Raw genomic sequence first — 19,195 nt, forward strand, 5'->3', positions numbered from 1 at the left:
AAAATAGCGAGAAAATCCTATGTAACTGCATACCTTCCAGGACCTCCTTCAGCCGCTATACGGAATCAAAATTTCACTATGTTGCGACGTCACAGGTTAACTTGGAACCATTACCATTGCTCTACGAATTCATCAAGCACTTACATCAATTGTTACGCTAATAAGATGTATCAACGTATATCGACTTTAACTGCCATCTGAAAAGAATCGATGTCACTATTTGATAGACTGGTGGATTTTTTCTGTGGTTCTTTATCTGCAACGTTGCCATTTAGTGAAATTCGCATTTATAGACGAGGATCCAAAAAGTATATAATTATATAATTACATGTATTTTTCGTTTTGACTTGGAATAATGTTCAGTAGTCCTTGGGCTCCACTATTATATATATATATAAAGCTAATAGGATTGTAGAATTATCAATCACTTTTGACTTCGACTTCATCCGACGTATTAATGACCAAATTTCACATCCATAGAATACTACAAAAAATACAATTCTCAAGAGCAAGATTGTATATATCACTTGCCAAATTACAATTGGAAATGTCCTTGATTCTATGTTGATGCTTTAGCTTAATAATCATAATACTGACAATTGATGAACAGGTGTCTGAAGGGCTGTAGCATTTATTCAAGGATGTTGAGACGTGAAGTGTGAATAGTATCCTGATAGGAAGAACAAACGACATTACAAAATAATTCTAAGAGCAATACACTACAAGCACCAAAAGTGTCACTCATTGACCTATATTAGTGATCGACTTAAACGGAGATGTAGTGAAGAATCTTACCTTTTGACCCACTCATATAAACAATTTGTATGAAAGACATGACCGCATGATACTGAGCACAGTTCTGTAGTTCCATCAAAGAGGTCTCTGCAAATAACACACTGCACTCTCAAATTCGCCCTGTAAACATAAACACTTTGAATTAAAGTAAATCCTACTTCACTTTATGTTACATGTAATTAAGTTCTCATACCTAATTTTAGATTTTAGCTTTGATTTCCTCCATTTAGAATTCTAGTCTCTAGTAGAAACTATAGAGCCGCACACTTATATATAATTTGTTATAGATAAATATATATACAGCGTGAGCTATCTAAAAGTGTCACTTGAAATACCAAAGAAACGAGAAACGCTAGCGATATATATGGTTTGCAGTAAACAGTAATATCAAATGGAGCTCGTCAAACGGAGGTATGGTGTGGCAAGAAAAAATATCGACAAATTGGGCATCAGGAACTTTTTTTTTTTTTTTTTTTTTTTTTGTAATGGAACGATAGACCAAAAAAATGAGTAATACGAAAGGTCACAGGTCACAAGCCGTTTATTTTATGCTGTTTACCGTATGCGTCATTTGATAATGCTATTTACCGTAAACTGTCTATCGCTAGCGTTTTTTGTTTTTTCGGTATTTCAGAAAGATACTTTTAGATGCCTCATCCTATATATATAAAACTAACAATGTCCAAATACACTTCAATTGCAATAAATTGTTTCATCAATCTCAGTTGCTTTCGTCAGTAGTTCTGTGAAACACTGGCAATTTTTTCACTTCTCAAACTCTCATTTTGCACTTTTTCACGTTGCTGATTGTTGAAATGAAATGAAATTTTTCAGTTTAACGTCCTATGATTATGTCTGTTAGGCTACGGAAGACGAATGATTAATGCAAGTGAATGATGGAAAAACTTGTGGAATGAGAATATGGGAGGAAATGGAAGTACTCAGAGAAAACCCACGGACACGATGTTATCCACTATATACTTAGCCGGGAATCGAACCAAGGACCCCATGGACCAGAGGTAAGCGTTGCACCACTGAGCCACCGTGACTTCCAGTGACTGTTGATAACGTTAAACTCTTGTTAATGTAAATCCCTTGTACTCGAACAACTCTTCTTTTAAGCGATCTATACCAACACCATCGTGTCAAGATGGCGTTGTCTATACTGCAAATAGTGTACTTTGGACTACAACTTCCTCTGTAACAACGGATATAATCTGAGCTAGTTTTGTAGTATTACTTTATATACCAAGTTTCATACGAATATGAAATGATACAGTGAATAACTCTTCTTCAGCTGGATGGTTTGGTGTGGAATGGCCTTCGCAAAATATTACATTTCATTCGAAGTTCCTTTTGAAAAGTAGGATTCTTTACATTGTAAACTTTCCTTTTTTCTCAATACTATTGTGTTCACATACTTACAGACGTCAAGTTAAATTACATATAGTTAAATTACACCACTAATCTTTTCAAATTTTTTATGTGATTCGCCTAATTATTTCTTCGGAACTTACAGCAACTTCGTTCATTAGCATAGGTGTTATTGCTGTATAATATTGCTATATAATAGTACGATACTCTATTATATCTAACACTGGTTGTTGAAATATGTGTTTTTTGCTTATTGTAAATAAGTTCAAATAGGCACACGAAAAAGGGACAAAATTAAGACTAAAACTTTTCTGTAAGTTTCCCAGAGCTAGTCACGAAGGAAACCTTGATTACTGAAACAGTTTAGTGCAATTTAAATCCATTTGGATGTAATAAGTTCTTACATTCCTTTTTTTAAATTAAAAAAGAGTCTCTTGAACAGGGTGTCTACTAAATCTTCATTTTCAAATTCCAGGTTTTATCAAGGTTTTCAAGGTTTACTTTTCCTTTTTTTCCAGGTCTATTCAGTAGAGTGACATTTATTGTAACACGTATAAGTTAATGCAATTTTATATAGTTCTTAACAAAAACTGGTTATAATTAGGGAATGCATATGGCAAGTGATAGTTTCTTTAAGTGACAAGATAAAAAGAAAAAACTGACTGAAATGTAGGTTCTTAAGACACAGACTTAATAGATCATGAAATTTAACTTTTTCAATTACCTTACTCTCATCATCGGGGACTAATTTAGCTCTTTTTGTAGTCACTGTTATTCACAACGACCATGCCAAACAAATAAAATCTTATTCCGTCTCTTCTTGTACCCTCAACATACTTTCCAAAAACATTCACCGCCTGTACTCTGCTCGCGTGTGTCTCTTTCTCAACTTCGTCTCCACTGAATAAGTTATTATTGGCTTTTAACTTATACTGAGAAGTATATAACTTTCTTGCATTTTACAAAAATATAGTTATTCCATACCAACCCCAAAAACAATATTTTAAAAACAATTTTAAAACTTCCAGGTTCCTCATCCAAATTCCAGGCTATTTCCAGGTTTTCCAGGTCCAAAAGTAAATTCCAGGCTAATTCCAGGTTTTCAAGGTTTTCCAGGTCAGTAGACACCCTGTTGAATCCTGCATCTTTGGAATAAATAAAGCTCTTAAAAACTAAATACATGTTTAAGCAAGGTTACAGGACACATCCATTCCCATGTAAATTACTCTTACATTACATTAGGACTGTCGAATGAGTCCATGCACTTTACTTAATACGGGCAAGCAGGTTTTCCTTCTTCCTCTTTCTTCCTGAAAACAAAAGTACCGGTACTCACCATGAATATCTTATTAAAGCAACTTGCACACTTTCACTTATCTTCTGACATATCATCATGGTCTTTAAATCACTTATTGCTTTTGGTATCACGATCTCGGAATAGCCACGAGTCTACCTGCTAGGATTAAACTGTGAGAGCGGCCCTATTATCCTAATGAACATCAGTGAGAATTTATCCGTACCAAGATGAAGTTCCTATAATGTTCTTCTGACAGAATCCCCTTTCACATTCAGTGGAAGATACTGCAATTATAACCAAAGTGCGCTTTAGAGAAAATGGTATGTTTGCGGTTTTTATTTTCCTCCGGATACTCACGGAAACTGTGGGTACTCTGAATTGCTTCTCTTTGATTTAAGCAGAATTCTAGCAGCTGCGAAAGCGCCAAACTCTAAACAACTAGAACAAATTATCAGATGTCGCAAGCTATTTGTTGTATTACCTTCTTAATAAATGTAATATACAATTATTAGTCTTCAAATCGATTTAAATTGAAAACTTCGTTTTATAAATACAAAAATAAAACACTTGCAAAAAAAAAAAAAAAAAATCGTCAGAAAAAAAAAAGGTGTCAGTACCGCCTATCGCTACAAACACTGCGGATCTGTAAGACGAAGAACAATATCTAGACAAAATCCACCGTAACATGTAGATGAACACACTCAAACAAAACGTTAAGGCATTCAAATATTTACACACTACAAACTGTCTGTGTTGGACATCAGACACATTACAATTTTGTTTTATTTTCAGTAGTGATAAAATAGAAAAAAAAAATACTAGATATTTTTCTTTTAAGGCGGGATTTTTGAAAACGTTAGGACAAGTGTCAACTTAGTTTCAATCATTGTTAAATTACGGAATAATTTTCTGGGGAGCCTCCTATTCCAGTGTTACTACTTTCGTCTACAGAAAAAGGCAATAAGATCTATTTTTAATCTATCACCAAGGTCCTCATGCAAAAGGGTCTTTCAGTCAAATAAAATTTTAACTGTGCCTTGTCTGTACATATACAAAAGTATCATATATGTAAAGAGAAATGAAAGTAGTTTTCTTCATGTTGACGATGTACATTCATACAACACACGACAAAAGAATAACATATTCACAGCATACCAAAACTATGCGTGCACCAAAAGAAGTGTTCTTCCTATGTCCGCTAAGTTGTTTAATAAGCTCCCAAGTTATTTGAAGAATATCAAACATACGAAATTTCAAAAATGAACTATTTAATTTTTTGTGTAACAAAATGTATTATCATATTAATGAATACTTGGGTGATAGTTTGTAAAATAATGTAAATCAATTATATTGAAATGTCTTATTATTATTTGACAAGTCCTATGTACTGGTCTCTGACCAATAATGTACGACATGGATGAATAAACAATTATCTCTATCTCTATTATCTATTATCTCTTATTTTAAATAAGAAGTTTATACACTAAGTTCCATCTGCCTAACTTGAGGGGCTCGTGCAATGCGATATTTGTCTCAGACAATTTCAAACTAATTTCTTCTTCCTTAAATAAGCATTTTAATAAAAGTGACATGTTGAAAAAGAAAGAAAAAAAAAGAAAAAGAAATGGCTACAGCCAAGTGTTAACGATGCTTCAAAATTAATTTCAAATGGTTCAGCCGTTTTCTCGTGATGAAGCAAAGTCGATTTAAATGTGGAGGAAAAACTTACTGAAATATTTTCTTTAGCAGCGGAATTTTCGAAAACACATCACACGTCCAATTGTTTTTAATGAGAACTTTATCTTCCTCACCTTCTTCCCCTCCCGGGGTACACATTTTAACCAAAGTAGCATAATAAAAAAAAAAAAAAAACTCCTGGAAGGTTAGGTATTATGTTCAAAAATTCGTTTAAAACGGTTCAGACCCTTTTTTTTTTTGTAATGATATAACAACATCGGTTTCATTTATGTATCATAGCTTTAACAGTGATCAGAACCCAAAAATAAACCTTAGTGACATATTGGAAAAGGTAGGAGAGTTTTGAGTAAAAGCATCATACGTGAACCCCCTCCCCTTATCCTTTTTCCTCCAAAACCAATTGTTTCATTTGTCCGCCTACGTTAACTTGCAGCAATGTGAATATTCAACTCGTTCTCCTGAGAATTCGATGATTTTGAGTTGTGACACTTTTCTATTAAGGCTACGATACATAGATGTTTCGATTACGGTACAAAAATAAATAAAAATATACGATATATATATATGCACAATTCTAAATTAAGAATTGTAAGTATTAAATTCGGAATTCGAGTTTTCTCGAGTCTCCTGTACAATATGAAATTACTAAATCAAGAAAATCATCAAAAGTCTTGTACCACGAAGTTTAATCTAAAAAGCGGCCGTGGTGGCTCAGTGGTAGAGCGTTCATCTCTGGAGAATGGGGTCCCTGGTTCGATCCCAGCTCGCACCAACTGAACTTTGTGGTGGACAAACACTGTGTGCGTCGGTTTTCTAGGGGTTCTCCCGTTTCCTTCCACTTTATTGATTCCGTCATTCTATTTATTTCTCATTATCACTGTCTCCTTTTGCCTAGCCGGCATAACTGAGGAACGTAAAACTTAAAAGATTTAATTTAATTTAATTTAATTTAATCTAAAAAATTAGACATTTAGTTTACACCTGAATTATTAAAATGCTACTATCATCTAATCTTGTATTTGTGTTCGGTATGCATCCTTCCTTTGTACATAACGGAAATTTCACATGTTGCTGGCACATTTTTATGATTAATTCTTAGTTTGTTGTTTATAATATACAGTTTATCATTCCCTTTTTGTGCATACGTCAATAGTTTTCGAAATATTATCTTTGTGCCTCATTAATATAGTGGTTAGAGATAAAGATATCTCACAACACGCTAACTAGAGTATCTACCAAACCGACGGATCAGACTTCGGAACTTCACAAAAGTGTACACAAAATATGTCGATTATTTTTAATTTACATCACAGTTTTATTGGTACATTAGGAATTATCAGTTAAATTTTTTCAAGAGAGGTCGTATGAATGCTGAAGATATATGATAAAACATCTGTTCACACGCACAAAAGTAAACTAATAAGGCTCAATCTACATAAATGTAAATGTTTACTAAGCTTTCTACTGTTCTTTTTCTTTCCTTAAAAAAAAAAACATGTAAAAAAAAAAGTCAGTGATTATCTTTTTTTATAAACATGGCCAGAAAGATGCATTCATACAATCCAGTGATTGAGAATGACTTCTGTTTTTTCCATTTTTTTCATTCTGTTACTTTCTTAATAACTCTGATCTTGACTTGTTTCTCGTTGTTATTTTCAATCTCACTTGTGCCTTTGCGTTTACCGAATTTTATTCGAGTTTCTCCCACGGACGTTCCTGATTCATCGTTACAAAGGATAGCACCACAAAAGCCAACGATCTTCCGAATATGATTTTCAGTCACCCTAACTGGTATATTAGTAATCAGCAAATTCAATGCAGTGTGTTTGGTTTTGGGTTGCAGTTCGTTTTGTGCTACATTCTGTTGGTTATTACTAATTTCTTCCTTCTTTAGTAGGCCGTTGTTCGAGGCAGCTACATTTCGGATTTCTGTTGTACTGTTTCTTAACTGATCATTATTATTTCGGCATGTGATGGGTGCTGATATTTCCATGGGATTCTCCTCTATCTGTACATGTTTCTCATTTTGTTGTGAAAATTTTCTAAGGCTTGGGTTTGGTTTATTGTTGTTTTCAAAACAAAACTTTCCATTAATCGTTCTCGCTGAGGAATGCAGGGCAGACACACTTTCTTCGAATACAGCATCTGGACTATAATGTCTTGAACATTTCTCAGAAGTGCACTTCTTTAGCTTTACTATTTCATCAGGACTAAATTCTGATTTATCCGCGTCTTTGGTTGGAAGTTCTCGTGAAATGCATTTATTACTTGGTTTTCTCGTATACTGAGGGGTTTTCTTCTGTCTCAAACCCTGTTTTCTTTTAGTTTCTTTTATAATATCTTCCAAACTCATCTCCAATTTATTCATTTTCTACAGTTCTCTGTTTTATTAAAATGAAGCCAGTACAAATGTCTTTATTATAAGTTCTAGTAAACGTTAACTCGTCTCTTACAATAAATTATTCTTACCACTACATAGAAAATCTTCGATTCCCAAGCAACACATTCGTTAAAATAACTCAACAATCGAATTATAATTTTGCACGAAATATATAGTTATGTCATATATTAATTACATAATTGAAAAGATAAATCTCTACCATTAAAAAGACATGAAATATCGAGATGGATCAAGACTTTGTATTTTTCTATCGTGTGACAACAACTAAATATTACGTAACTATCATTCTTTTTTAAAAGTTTAATGTCCCACTATTATGCTCTAAGGCCAAAGGGAACGATGGTGATCATAACGAACTGATAGAATGAAGAAAGAATGGGAGGAAATTGGAGGATCCCGAGAAAACCTACGCTCATGGTTTGCACAATACAAAGCCCATTTGGTACAACTGGGATCGAACCAGGAACCCCATACATCAGAGATGAGCGCTCTACCACTGTGTCAGCGTGGCCCAACTATCATTCTAATGAAAAGTCAAGTAGATTAGTGATGGGTTGTTACTTGCGGACTCTTCTTGAGTACTCAAAGGAACGAATACTGAAAACAACTTAAAGGACTCGGATTCACTTCAGAATCTTTTGAATCCAAGGACTCAAAGTATTCGTTTGGATTCGGATTTAAAGTTAGACATATGATTCCTGGAATCAATTTGCGTCTGCATTGGAGAGATTCACAAGATTTAGTAACGAATACTCACACGAAACAAACAAAAAGACACGTTGGAAGCATATGGATATTATAGTGCGCATGCGTTAAGAAAAAAAAAAAAAAACACCTTCATTGCTTAATTCTTCTGCTTGTTGAGTGCTCTCTCCTCTTCTCCCTTATGCACGCTTCGTAAACAGGAATACGAAGCTCAATTTTTTCAATCCCCTTTCTCATGGCATGGCAACTTTTAACATCCAGCGGTAAGAATCCATGGCTTTAGCCACACAAGCGAACAAACAAATTAGTAAAAAAGTGTGGTGCCATCTATTCTCTAGTTATATACAAATTGTTTTTAAATATATTTACAACTATTTACACTGTCAGTCTTTCTTACATATTTGCATATAAAAACAGAATTTCGGAGACTTTGGAAGATTGCAATCACCTGCGTGCAGTTAACAACCCCCCCCCCCCCTCCTTTACAAAAAAAAATGTCAATCGTGTGATCAGGTATGCTCAACCATTTTTAATGTTTGATCAGATTTACTAAAATAAATATAAGCTATATTTAGTAGGGGGACTAACTACATGCTAGTCCCCCTTCCCACCTGATTCGGAATTTTTTGATGCCAATTGTTCGATCAGGTTTGATCAACAATTTTCAACGTTTGATCAACTTTACTAACAGAGAAATAATGGTTAGAAAATGGGGGGCCGGTCCTCCTACACCGCCGATTCGACTTTTTCTTATGTCAATCATTTGATCAACGTTTGTCAATTGTTTGATCACCAATTTTTAACGTTTGATCAGCTTTAGTAACATAAATATAAGGTATATTTAGTAGGGGGCTAACTACACGCTAGCCCCCTCTCCGGCTATGGCTTAAGGAAGCAGATAGTTCACAGACGCAGAAACACCGTCTGTTGCCATTTTGAGCAGCTCCAATTCAATTTGAATCCTTGATTGTCTCGTACTTTTATTACATTTGTAATAAGCAAAATCGTTTTGAAATACAATTATTAGAATTAAGTAATAGTCCAGGAAATCTAGAGCAATTTTACCCTCAACCTGGGCAAAATTGCAACACAAGCTTTTTAAACAGTTTTCGATTCAGGAATTACTACTGAATAACATATTCAAAATCCGACAAAATCGGACCACGGGAACACCCCCAAAAACGGTTTCAAAATGGCGGACCATGGTTTTTCAAAAAAATCGTAGACCTTTACGTTGGCGGCTCTGGTAACCCTCTTAATTGACACAGAGACATAAATGATACCTCGTTGGAACGCTCATAGACCACAAATTCCAACGAAGTGACTTTTGTACCCATCATGCACAACCCGTAGAAGAAGAAGAAGAAAGTTGATTTTTGTTTTTTTAATTGATATTTCTTGGACCCTGGCAACACTGTGCGTCCTCATACGCCGGCAGAAAAATTCCTACGCGTAGATCAGACATTGGTAACAACAATAAGAAAAAATGAAGGACGTAGGTTCAACAGTAAGGGAGATAAAGATTCGGAACCGCGGACCAAGGAGGGTCACTCTGTATATTTTTTACTGTGGTCTAACTTCTGTTTCTTAGATGTAGCATCCTCCCTAATTGTCACAGAGACATGAAGCATACCGCGTTGGAAAGCTTATTGAACCAACTTGTCAACGACATATCGTTTGTGCCCCCTGGGCCCAACCTGTAGAAAAAGAAGAAGAAGAATCCTTTAAAAAATTGAGAAAATCTACACTTTTACCTTTCTTGGGCTCTGGCAACCTTGATAATCGTTGGGTATAGGGGGCACAAACGATACGTCGTTGGAAATGGGGTTCCATAAGCTTTTCTACATATCATAGTCTTGCATGAACCTAGGCACTGAAGAACCATGCCTGATTCCCTTACACATTTGTGTATCATCTGCAGAAGCCTAGATCCTGACGATAACCTCATCACACTTTAAGAAAAGGGAGGTGAAGGAGTGAACAATGCCAGTAAGGCTCGCGGTAGTAACATTCTCGCCGCTACAAGTATGGTGGTTCATGTCTCTTGTCGCAAACGTTATATTGATAAAAAAGATATTGCGATTGCCCTAAAAAGAAAAACGTCATCGCCGATTCAAAAGCGAGTTACTCGCTCGTCGGATAGGTCCTTCAACAGCAGCAGTGACTGCCTGTTTTGCGGAACGCATGTCATATTTGATGACCGTCACGTGTTGAAATCAGAAAATGTGCGAGTGAAAACACAAGGATTGTCACACAGCATTTTAAAATGTTGCAATAAACGAAACGATATCGGGTCACAAACTGTCCGAGGTCGAACTGAGTACTTCTCATCTGACCTTCATGCAGGAGATTGTGTCTATCACAGATCATGTAGTATCAACTTTCGAACAGGTAAAGCAATTCCTCAACAATACTGCAACGATAATCAGTCAGCGTCAAAAAATTCCGGGCTGGCCGACTTACAAATGATGAGAGAATCCGAGCATTTCAACGCATCTGTAGTTATTTGGAAGAGCACGATGATGAGCAACTAACTGTGGGAGAACTTGTTACAAAAATGGGTACATTTCTTGTAGGGATTGATCACATTGCATATGACAGACGGCACATGAAGCGTCAACTAATGGAGTACTTCGGTGAAAAAATTATAATTTCTAGTGGCAGTGGAAAAAACGACTTCATTACACTTCGAGAAACTGCCAATCACATTCTACGGGCATATCGTGATTTACCACGAGAGTATGATGAAGAAAAGGAAAAAAATAGAATAATAGAAACCGTAGCTTGACTGATCAAAAGCGACATAAAATCCAAACTACAAACTGGAAGTGATACATATCCTTCACCCAGCGACTTGACCATTCAGGAATTCCTTCAGTACCTAGCCTTAAACTATTCTATGCCACACTTTTTGCCGGAAAGGACAATGAAACCAAAATAGCATCGATTGGCCAGTGTTTGATGCAAGCAGCCAGACCAAGAGAGATATGTTAGCTCCTCTGCAGTTAGGTGTTGCTGTGCAGCTGCACCACCACTATCGATCGAAACACCTGATTGACGCGCTGCATCACCTGGGATTTTGCTCTTCATACGCGGAAGTGCAGCGGTTTGAACGCTGTGCTGCAAGTACATTTGGTAATCGTGTGATCGAAATGCCAGCAGACCACTTTCCTCTTTGCAGCGGATAATGTAGACCATAATCTCCAAACGCTGAGTGGTTTAGGCACATTCCATGGTATGGAAATGTTGGCGGCCATTACTCCATCCACTACTACCAGTCTAACCATTCTTCGGAAGCCCGTCTCTGATGCTGATGTGAAGTCCCTTGCCAGTGTTCCCATTCACGCATACACTGAAGCCAGGGCTATTCTTTAAAAGGTCAACTGTGAACTGGTAACAGCACCATGACCGAACGAAAGCTCCCTGGATATTTTGTGGAAACTTTCCTGGCACTTTCCGTCACACACACCAAACTGGTCAGGAATGATGCAGGCCATTCACGCAGATCCATCTCTTCATCATTCACGGAAAGCCACTGTTCTTTGCTTACCTATTATTGACCTCCATCCATCTGAAATGTCATGCATCTATTCCACTTTAATGTACCTGAATAATCTTGCGAGAAAATATAAATCATCACCTTAGACAACCACTGTTTTGGAAAGCTTCACGTATCCTGGATGACAGAGCACATAACACCAGTATTAAGGACACGGTTCTCCTGTTGGGCTCATTTCATACTCTGATGAACCTTCTAGGAGCAATTGGTTCCCTGATGGATGGTTCAGGCTTACGTGAAATCTTGCATGAGGTTTATGGAGAAAATTCGGTTGTACATATGTTAAGTGGCAAGTCCGTAGCAAGAGCCTTCCGTGCGCACATGATGGTTGACCTCGCATTAAGTGCATTGCTTGTGGAGAATGTTTTTCTGGAGACCGACAACGGAACACACAGAACTATCAACATTGCTTACTCTCTCTACCAGAGTCTGATATCGGGTGAGATTACTGTAACTGGAGCTAGTTCTTCACCTCTTCTTCAAGAAGCCCGAGAAAAAATAGAAGCACGAAAGTCAGAACTTATTAACACATCAAAAACAAGTCAGTTGTGGCTTGCATACCAGCGCATGTTGACTACAGCAAAGAAATTTGTGGCAGCAGACCGAACAGGAAGCTGGGAGGATCACCTTGATGCTATAGCAGAGTGCATTCCCATATTCGCTGCAGCAGGACACTTCAATTATTTGAAGTCGACGTGCTTGTACCTGCAAACAATGTTAACGCTGTCATCGGTTAATCCAACAGTTCACGAAAGCTTTCAAAATGGGTTCGGAGTTATTAGAAGAAGGAACCGTTACTGGGCTGGGTTGTCCTCTGATCTAGTCATAGAGCAGGTTCTGATGAGATCGCTAAAATCCACTGGAGGTCTAACCCATGGGAGTGGAATTTCGGAGATGCAACGATCTTTGTGGGTGCTCTCAATGCCAGAATGCTCCGAGTACAATCTGGCGATGCAAACTCTTACTCATATAGCATATGTCACTAGCGAACAACATAAAGAAGCCGAAACGTCAAGAATGTCACGTGATATCAGTGACACACGTCGCATACTTGCAGGACTGCAGCCCATTTCACCACTTGACGGAGACAAATCGTTGAGAAACATTGCCACTGGCGTCAAAGCGGATTCCTCCATCAACGTCCATAATTTATTTTCAGTTGGAGAAGAGCTTGCGAAGAAACTATCTGGCAAAGACCTGTTCACTGTGAAGTGGAAACGAGCAGATAAAGTCAAAACTCTAGCATCCCCGAGTAGTGTTAAAATCAGCAGCGATATCTCCGTCGATTCGAATCTTTTTTTTTTTTTTTTCAAAGACTGTTAGTTGTCGCTAATGCAGGCAGCACATCTTTAGAGGAGACCTTAGCACATGAATTATGTGCCTACCCACCAGCTTTATTTAAGTCACCCAGCATGATGCGTAAGGCAGACAAAGCCCCACTGGCCCATGCGATACTAGAGTTCAGCAAGCAGCAGACCGCACAGTTTGAGGAAACGGAGCCAGACAATATTCTGTATGCCTTAGACGGAGGATCTCAGTTACATAGACTACCATGGTGTAAAGGCAGTTCGTACGACAATATCGCTGCATCATTTGCTGAGTACACGGTTCGTAAATATGGCACATCAACCATCGTGTTTGATGGGTATGGAATTTGCTCACCGTTGTTCATTGCAACTGCGCTACCGGGTGTGCAAGAACGTATTGTACTTGCAGAAAGCATGCCCTTCTATATACTATTGCTTGTGGTGTGTGCTAAGAAACTGAATGTTTTAATGTTTAAATGAATATGGTGAGGACAGTGTTAGCGAAGGTGATGATGTAGATGTGTAATTTGCCTCCCAAAGTCTTTCGTCTTCCCATTCTTTTGCTTTAGAATATTTTTGTTTTATGTATAGTATTTATATTAAAGCGACCTTTGATTTAAAGAAAGAAACAATATTTTTTCATGCGTAGAACGATTATCAGGTTTGCCAGAGCCCAAGAAAGGTAAAAGTGTAGATTTTCCCAATTTTTTAAAGGATTCTTCTTCTTCTTTTTCTACAGGTTGGGCCCAGGGGGCACAAACGATATGTCGTTGACAAGGTGGTTCCATAAGATTTCCAACGCGGTATGCTTCATGTCTCTGTGGCAATTAGGGAGAATGCTACATCTAAGAAACAGAAGTTAAACCACAGTAAAAAAAAAAAAAAAAAAAAAAAAAAAAAATATACAGTGACCCTCCTTGGTCCGCGGTTCCGAATTTTTATCTCCCTTACGGTTGAACCTACGTCCTTCATTTTTTAATATTGTTGTTACCAATGTCTGGTCTACGCGCAGGAATTTTTCTGCCGGCGTATGAGGACGCACAGTGTTGCCAGGGTCCAAGAAATATCAATTAAAAAAACAAAAATCGACTTTCTTCTTCTTCTACGGGTTGGGCATGATGGGTACAAAAGTCAGTTCGTTGGAATTTGTGGTCTATGAGCGTTCCAACGAGGTATTATTTATGTCTCTGTGTCAACTAGAGGGCTACTAGAGCCGCCAACGTAAAGGTCTACGATTTTTTTGAAAAACCATGGTCCGCCATTTTGAAAACCGTTTTTGGGGGTGTTCCCGTGGTCCGATTTTGTCGGATTTTGGATATTTTCATCAGGTGAGGTACCTAAACAAAATACAGGTGTAAAACTAAAGGTTGCAATTTTGCCCAGGTCAAACCGTATTTTGACTCGACTATAGGTGTAATATTTAAAAATAACGCAAAGATAACACAATTTGTCATTTAATGCCGTTGAATTCATTGTTCTAGTCGCTTTCTTCACATAGATTTTTTGAATCGTAATTTGTGGTAACACTGCAAATGTCTACAGATATCAACGCTAATGGCTGTTTTTATGCATCTTTTCTGGTGCATAACACCATTATCTATGATTATGGTTATTCATATTCCAGTATTTGCTTTCATTCTTGACAAACTAACAGACAAAAGAAAAAAAAACGTTAAAATGTCATGAAATTCGACGTATTACTGGCTCTCAAAGATTCTATTTCATCCTTAGGATTATAGAATTAGGAATTAGGTTTCTGGGCTTTCAGAATGGATTGATACGTTAGCCCGTCACGTGTGAGGGATGACGTCCTCGGCTAACCGGGGGAGGGGAAGGAAGGAAGCGGCCTAGGACCTATATATTAGGTACCATCCCGGCTTTTGTCTGGTTTGAATGAGGAAAAGACAGGAAAATCCAATCAGAATGGCTGGCCTCAGAAAGATTTTCACTTTTTCGACCGTGTCCCCGCCGGGAACAGAACCCGGGACCGCTCGCACCAAAGGTGGGAGAGTGTTAGCGACTACGCTATGCGAGTTCACTCTTACAATTCTTGCGGAGAAAGTACCGGTACCTTAAATTTTTCAACCTTGTCGAATTTGTCACTCGTAGCTAATTAATTTATTTAGGGAGGACAGAACCCAGGTTCTATTTAGTCACGGAAGAATTCAATTTCTCCGGGGGAGGAATTGCCCGGTATTCTCCAAGCAGTTCGCACACTGCTTGTAGCTGTTGTTTGTAAAGGCTTGATTTATAGGGAGGCCAGAAAGTTTTGGGTTCTATATTTTTTTATATCAACTTTCATTCTATTTGCCCAATATTTTCTTACTTTCGAAGGATATTATGTTAATTCACTTCAAATTCATGTAAATAACCAACACTAAAAAGTATACTAAGATACAGTGAAACACAGCCCTTCATTTTTTGTCTTATTTAGCCGCCCCGCAGTTATTCACAATAGTAGTATCAAAAGTCGGGTGTTTATTAAGGAAGGAAGAATGAAAACAACTATCTTCCACCGCTCAATAAAATCACTCCTTCTAAAGAGGATGGAGCGGGAGCTGCTATTTTCTTTTAAAGTCAGTTGCCTAAAAATATTCTTTCCTTTTCTCCCTTTGAAATAGTAAGCGTTACGTAGTATTCGCAACTCCAAACATTAAGCTTTCAAATTTGACAAGAATTTTTACGCTATTGCTGGTGTTGATTCTACAGAATGCTTATTTGAAGAGTAGCAACAAATAACTGAACTAAACTGTTGTTGTTGGAAGACCAAATTTTACTGAAGAATATTTGTGTTACCATCAAAGGTAATAAAATAATAATAATAATAGTTTTACTAATGCACTACATATTTATTGAAAGTATCGGCACCTATGCCCTTAACCCTGTCAAACATATGAGGGATAACATCCCTCGGCGTCGCCAAGTCGGCGAGCACACTATTCACGGAAAGTATTTTCTAAAATATAAAGTTGCATATTTTACTTCAAACAGGTTATAAGCATAATCCATACATTAATTTGCTCTATAATTATCTCAAGCTAAGGTAAGGTTTCTTATTCATTCAGAATTTTATAAAAGTCTTATGTTGAAAGATGTTGTATACCTAAAGCGAAAGTATCTAATTCGCCCAAGGAAAGGCCAAAATGTGACAAAAATAACTTTCAATGTGTCACCTTCTTTTTACGTCATCAAAGAAAATGACAACATCCAGGTTGGAGACGTCAATTTTGTCATGGCTTATTTTTAGGGCCATGAAATAATAAAAAAAAAAAATATATCAGTTAGATACTGGCTCGAATCGTCAATTTTGAAACACCTTAATTCCCAGTAAAATAGAGGAAAACTGAATATTCAGTATCTTGGCTGACTTAAACCAATTTATTACAACTACTATCGATTTAAAAAAAATCCTAGAAGTAGTCGTCAATTTACGTGGTATCTCTTTTCCGGAATGAATAAAATCTCAAAAACAAAAATCTGGGAGAAGGAAAAGAGAAGCAATTTCTATTTTAAAATACGCAACGGAATTTAACAGCTAATCTCAGGTTCTTGCTAGAGTAGTAGACCGGCGATGAGACTTTAGCCAGTGTTCCATCTAGCACACGTTCGTCACTAATTTACAATATATATATATATATTATTATCTACATGTATTTATCTGTAATTAAATGCTAGTAGGACTTTTTCAACTTAAATCATAAACTCAACTTGGAATTATTATTTATTGTTTCAGATTCAGAAGCAAATTATAATTCAGAACAGTTGAAAGAAAAAAAAATATGCTTTTCCAGATAAATTTGTTCCAAATGCCTTGAGTTTGCGATATTTCAATTTTTCCCTACATTTTATCATTCCATAGCTTACTGTAAACATGTTATCATTATAAAGATTGTTTATATTATCTATAAACTTCAGTAGATGTCTCTTAGATCTTTACGAGACGTAGAGTTCGGGCACGGAACTGCAGGAGATTGTATCAAGTCGGATGACGATTAGAAGTGGCAAGAGCACGCCGACGAGGCAGTATAGTCTCACGGAGTTCCGCAGACCACCATGGCGTTGGGTTATGTCAATTAGTCGAGCAAAGTGTTGCTAGTAAATGATCGAACAAGGTGTTAGAAAACTGTAAGAACAAATGAATAACGTAACTATGTAATTTAAACAGTGTATAATCGTATAGGTGTTGAAATGGAGCATTAAGTGGCTGAAGTTCGTAAAGTGGATATGAGCCAAAAGTGACGAGTGCATTGTCAAGTTGTTGGAGTGTAGTATCTCTGAACCTTGGTAGTTGTAGTGGATTAGGCTAGTAAAATGAAATTAAATTTTTAAATTTTACGTCCTACGGTTATGCCGGTTAGGCTAAAGGAGACGGTGATAATGAGAGATGAGTGAAATGATGGAATGAAGAAAGTGGGAGGAAACAGGAGAACCCCAAGAAAACCCACGAGCACGGTGTTTGTCCACCACAAAATCCACACGGCGCGAACTGGGATCGAACAAGGGACCCCAAGCACCGGAAGTGAACGCTCTACCACTGAGCCACCGCGCCCCTCTGGATTAGGTTAGTGTACCCAGAGATATAAGATGGAGTAAATGGTCGATGTAGTCTGGAAGTTGTTTAGATATTCACTGGAGAGCACTAGTAAGATTTGGAAAGTTAATTAAAAGAAAATACCTCTGCACTTATTTTGATTACCTAACAAATGACGCAGTCTTATAGAATGGAACCTATGTGTAAGGCTAGACTTCAAGATGCAGAATACCGAGGTGAAAAAGAAATTAACCTGGGGATATTAGAGGAATTTAGGAAGCGTGACCTTGTAATCTCTCAATTACAAGAAGAAATTGAGCAGTTGAAAGCAAAGCAAAAGGGGATGCACGCAAAGAATCATTGTAAGCAGTATTGTACGGACTGTCTCAAGAGTAAATTCAAATCTTGATAAGGCAATGGCAAATGTAACAATTGTTTCAAAACACAGCCATTGGTTACTAGGTTTATGCTTGCAATGCCAGCTCTCGAACTACAGTAATGGAGCCAGAGTCAAGTATCATATCCATAAATTTAATAAGCAAGGATGAATCAGATGCAGTCGAAGAAATAGTATTATGGAGTAAGTCTACTTCAACACAGTCGAAACCAGAAAGGTATACAGCTGACGCAGGAGGAGAAATAGATTTCCACAAAAAGTTGAAGAAAAATTATTGAGGGAAGAGGAATTAGAACGGAGTTCTGTGAAGAGTAGAAGAAAACCTAAGGAGGGCAAGAAGAGTGCAAATCAGTATCAGGCTTTCCGATGTTAATGAAAAAAAAAAAAAAAAAAAAACTAATATCCCCTTGCAAGGAATGCATCGAATTCCAGTCACTCTGTATATATATGGTAAGAAACTATTTGAACAAACTTCGGAAGCTGATTCCCGACACCGAAACTAGCAAAGAAGTCCTCTGGAACTTTGGTCAGTTAGGGATAGTTTCGCGATATAAGGTGCCGAAATCGTGGGAAAATGAACTTCAGAGGGCTGTAGTTCAAAAGCAACGCAACGTAGAGAGTGCGGTTTAAAACATGACACTCAAAGTCATACCTGCTCGATTGAAAAAAGTATGTTTCAAACCTCCACAAGATGTGTGCGAGTGATTCCTCAAAGAAACTTAGTTATTCCCTATAACCTGGCAAGTAATTTCTATGTTCCTTCGAGGAATCCCCCGCAGACATCTTGCGGAGGTTTGAAACATACATTTTTCAATCGAGCAGACATAACTTCGAGTGTCATGTTTTAAACCGCACTCTCTACGTTGCGTTCTTTTCGAACTACAGCCCTTTGAAGTTCATTTTCCCATGCTTTTGGCAGCTTATATCGACGAAACTATCCCTCACTGACCACAGTTCCACAGGACTTTTTTTGCTGGTTTTGGTGTCAGGAATCAGCTCCCGAAGTTTCTTACCATTCTGTATATATATATATATATATATAATTGTAGGTATTCTATCCTTATTGACAGATCACTTGCAGCAGCTGAAAAGCTTCCATGCTCCACGGTCCTCCGCTAACCTCTTCGTCTT

General features: G+C 37.2%; 1 protein-coding gene across 1 annotated transcript in view; it reads right to left on the reverse strand.

Annotated features, from left to right (window-relative positions):
* Window positions 1-19,195, reverse strand: part of LOC145690350 (uncharacterized) — a 71,768-nt gene that overhangs the window by 47,236 nt on the left and 5,337 nt on the right. The window contains exon 2 of the mRNA XM_081765162.1: window positions 796-915. Within this exon, the coding sequence (XP_081621288.1) occupies window positions 796-915 (120 nt within the window). The remainder of the gene's footprint in view (window positions 1-795; window positions 916-19,195) is intronic.

Source organism: Thermobia domestica, chromosome 7 (assembly GCF_964235325.1).
Source record: "Thermobia domestica chromosome 7, izTheDome1.hap1.1, whole genome shotgun sequence".
Lineage (NCBI taxonomy): Eukaryota > Metazoa > Arthropoda > Insecta > Zygentoma > Lepismatidae > Thermobia > Thermobia domestica.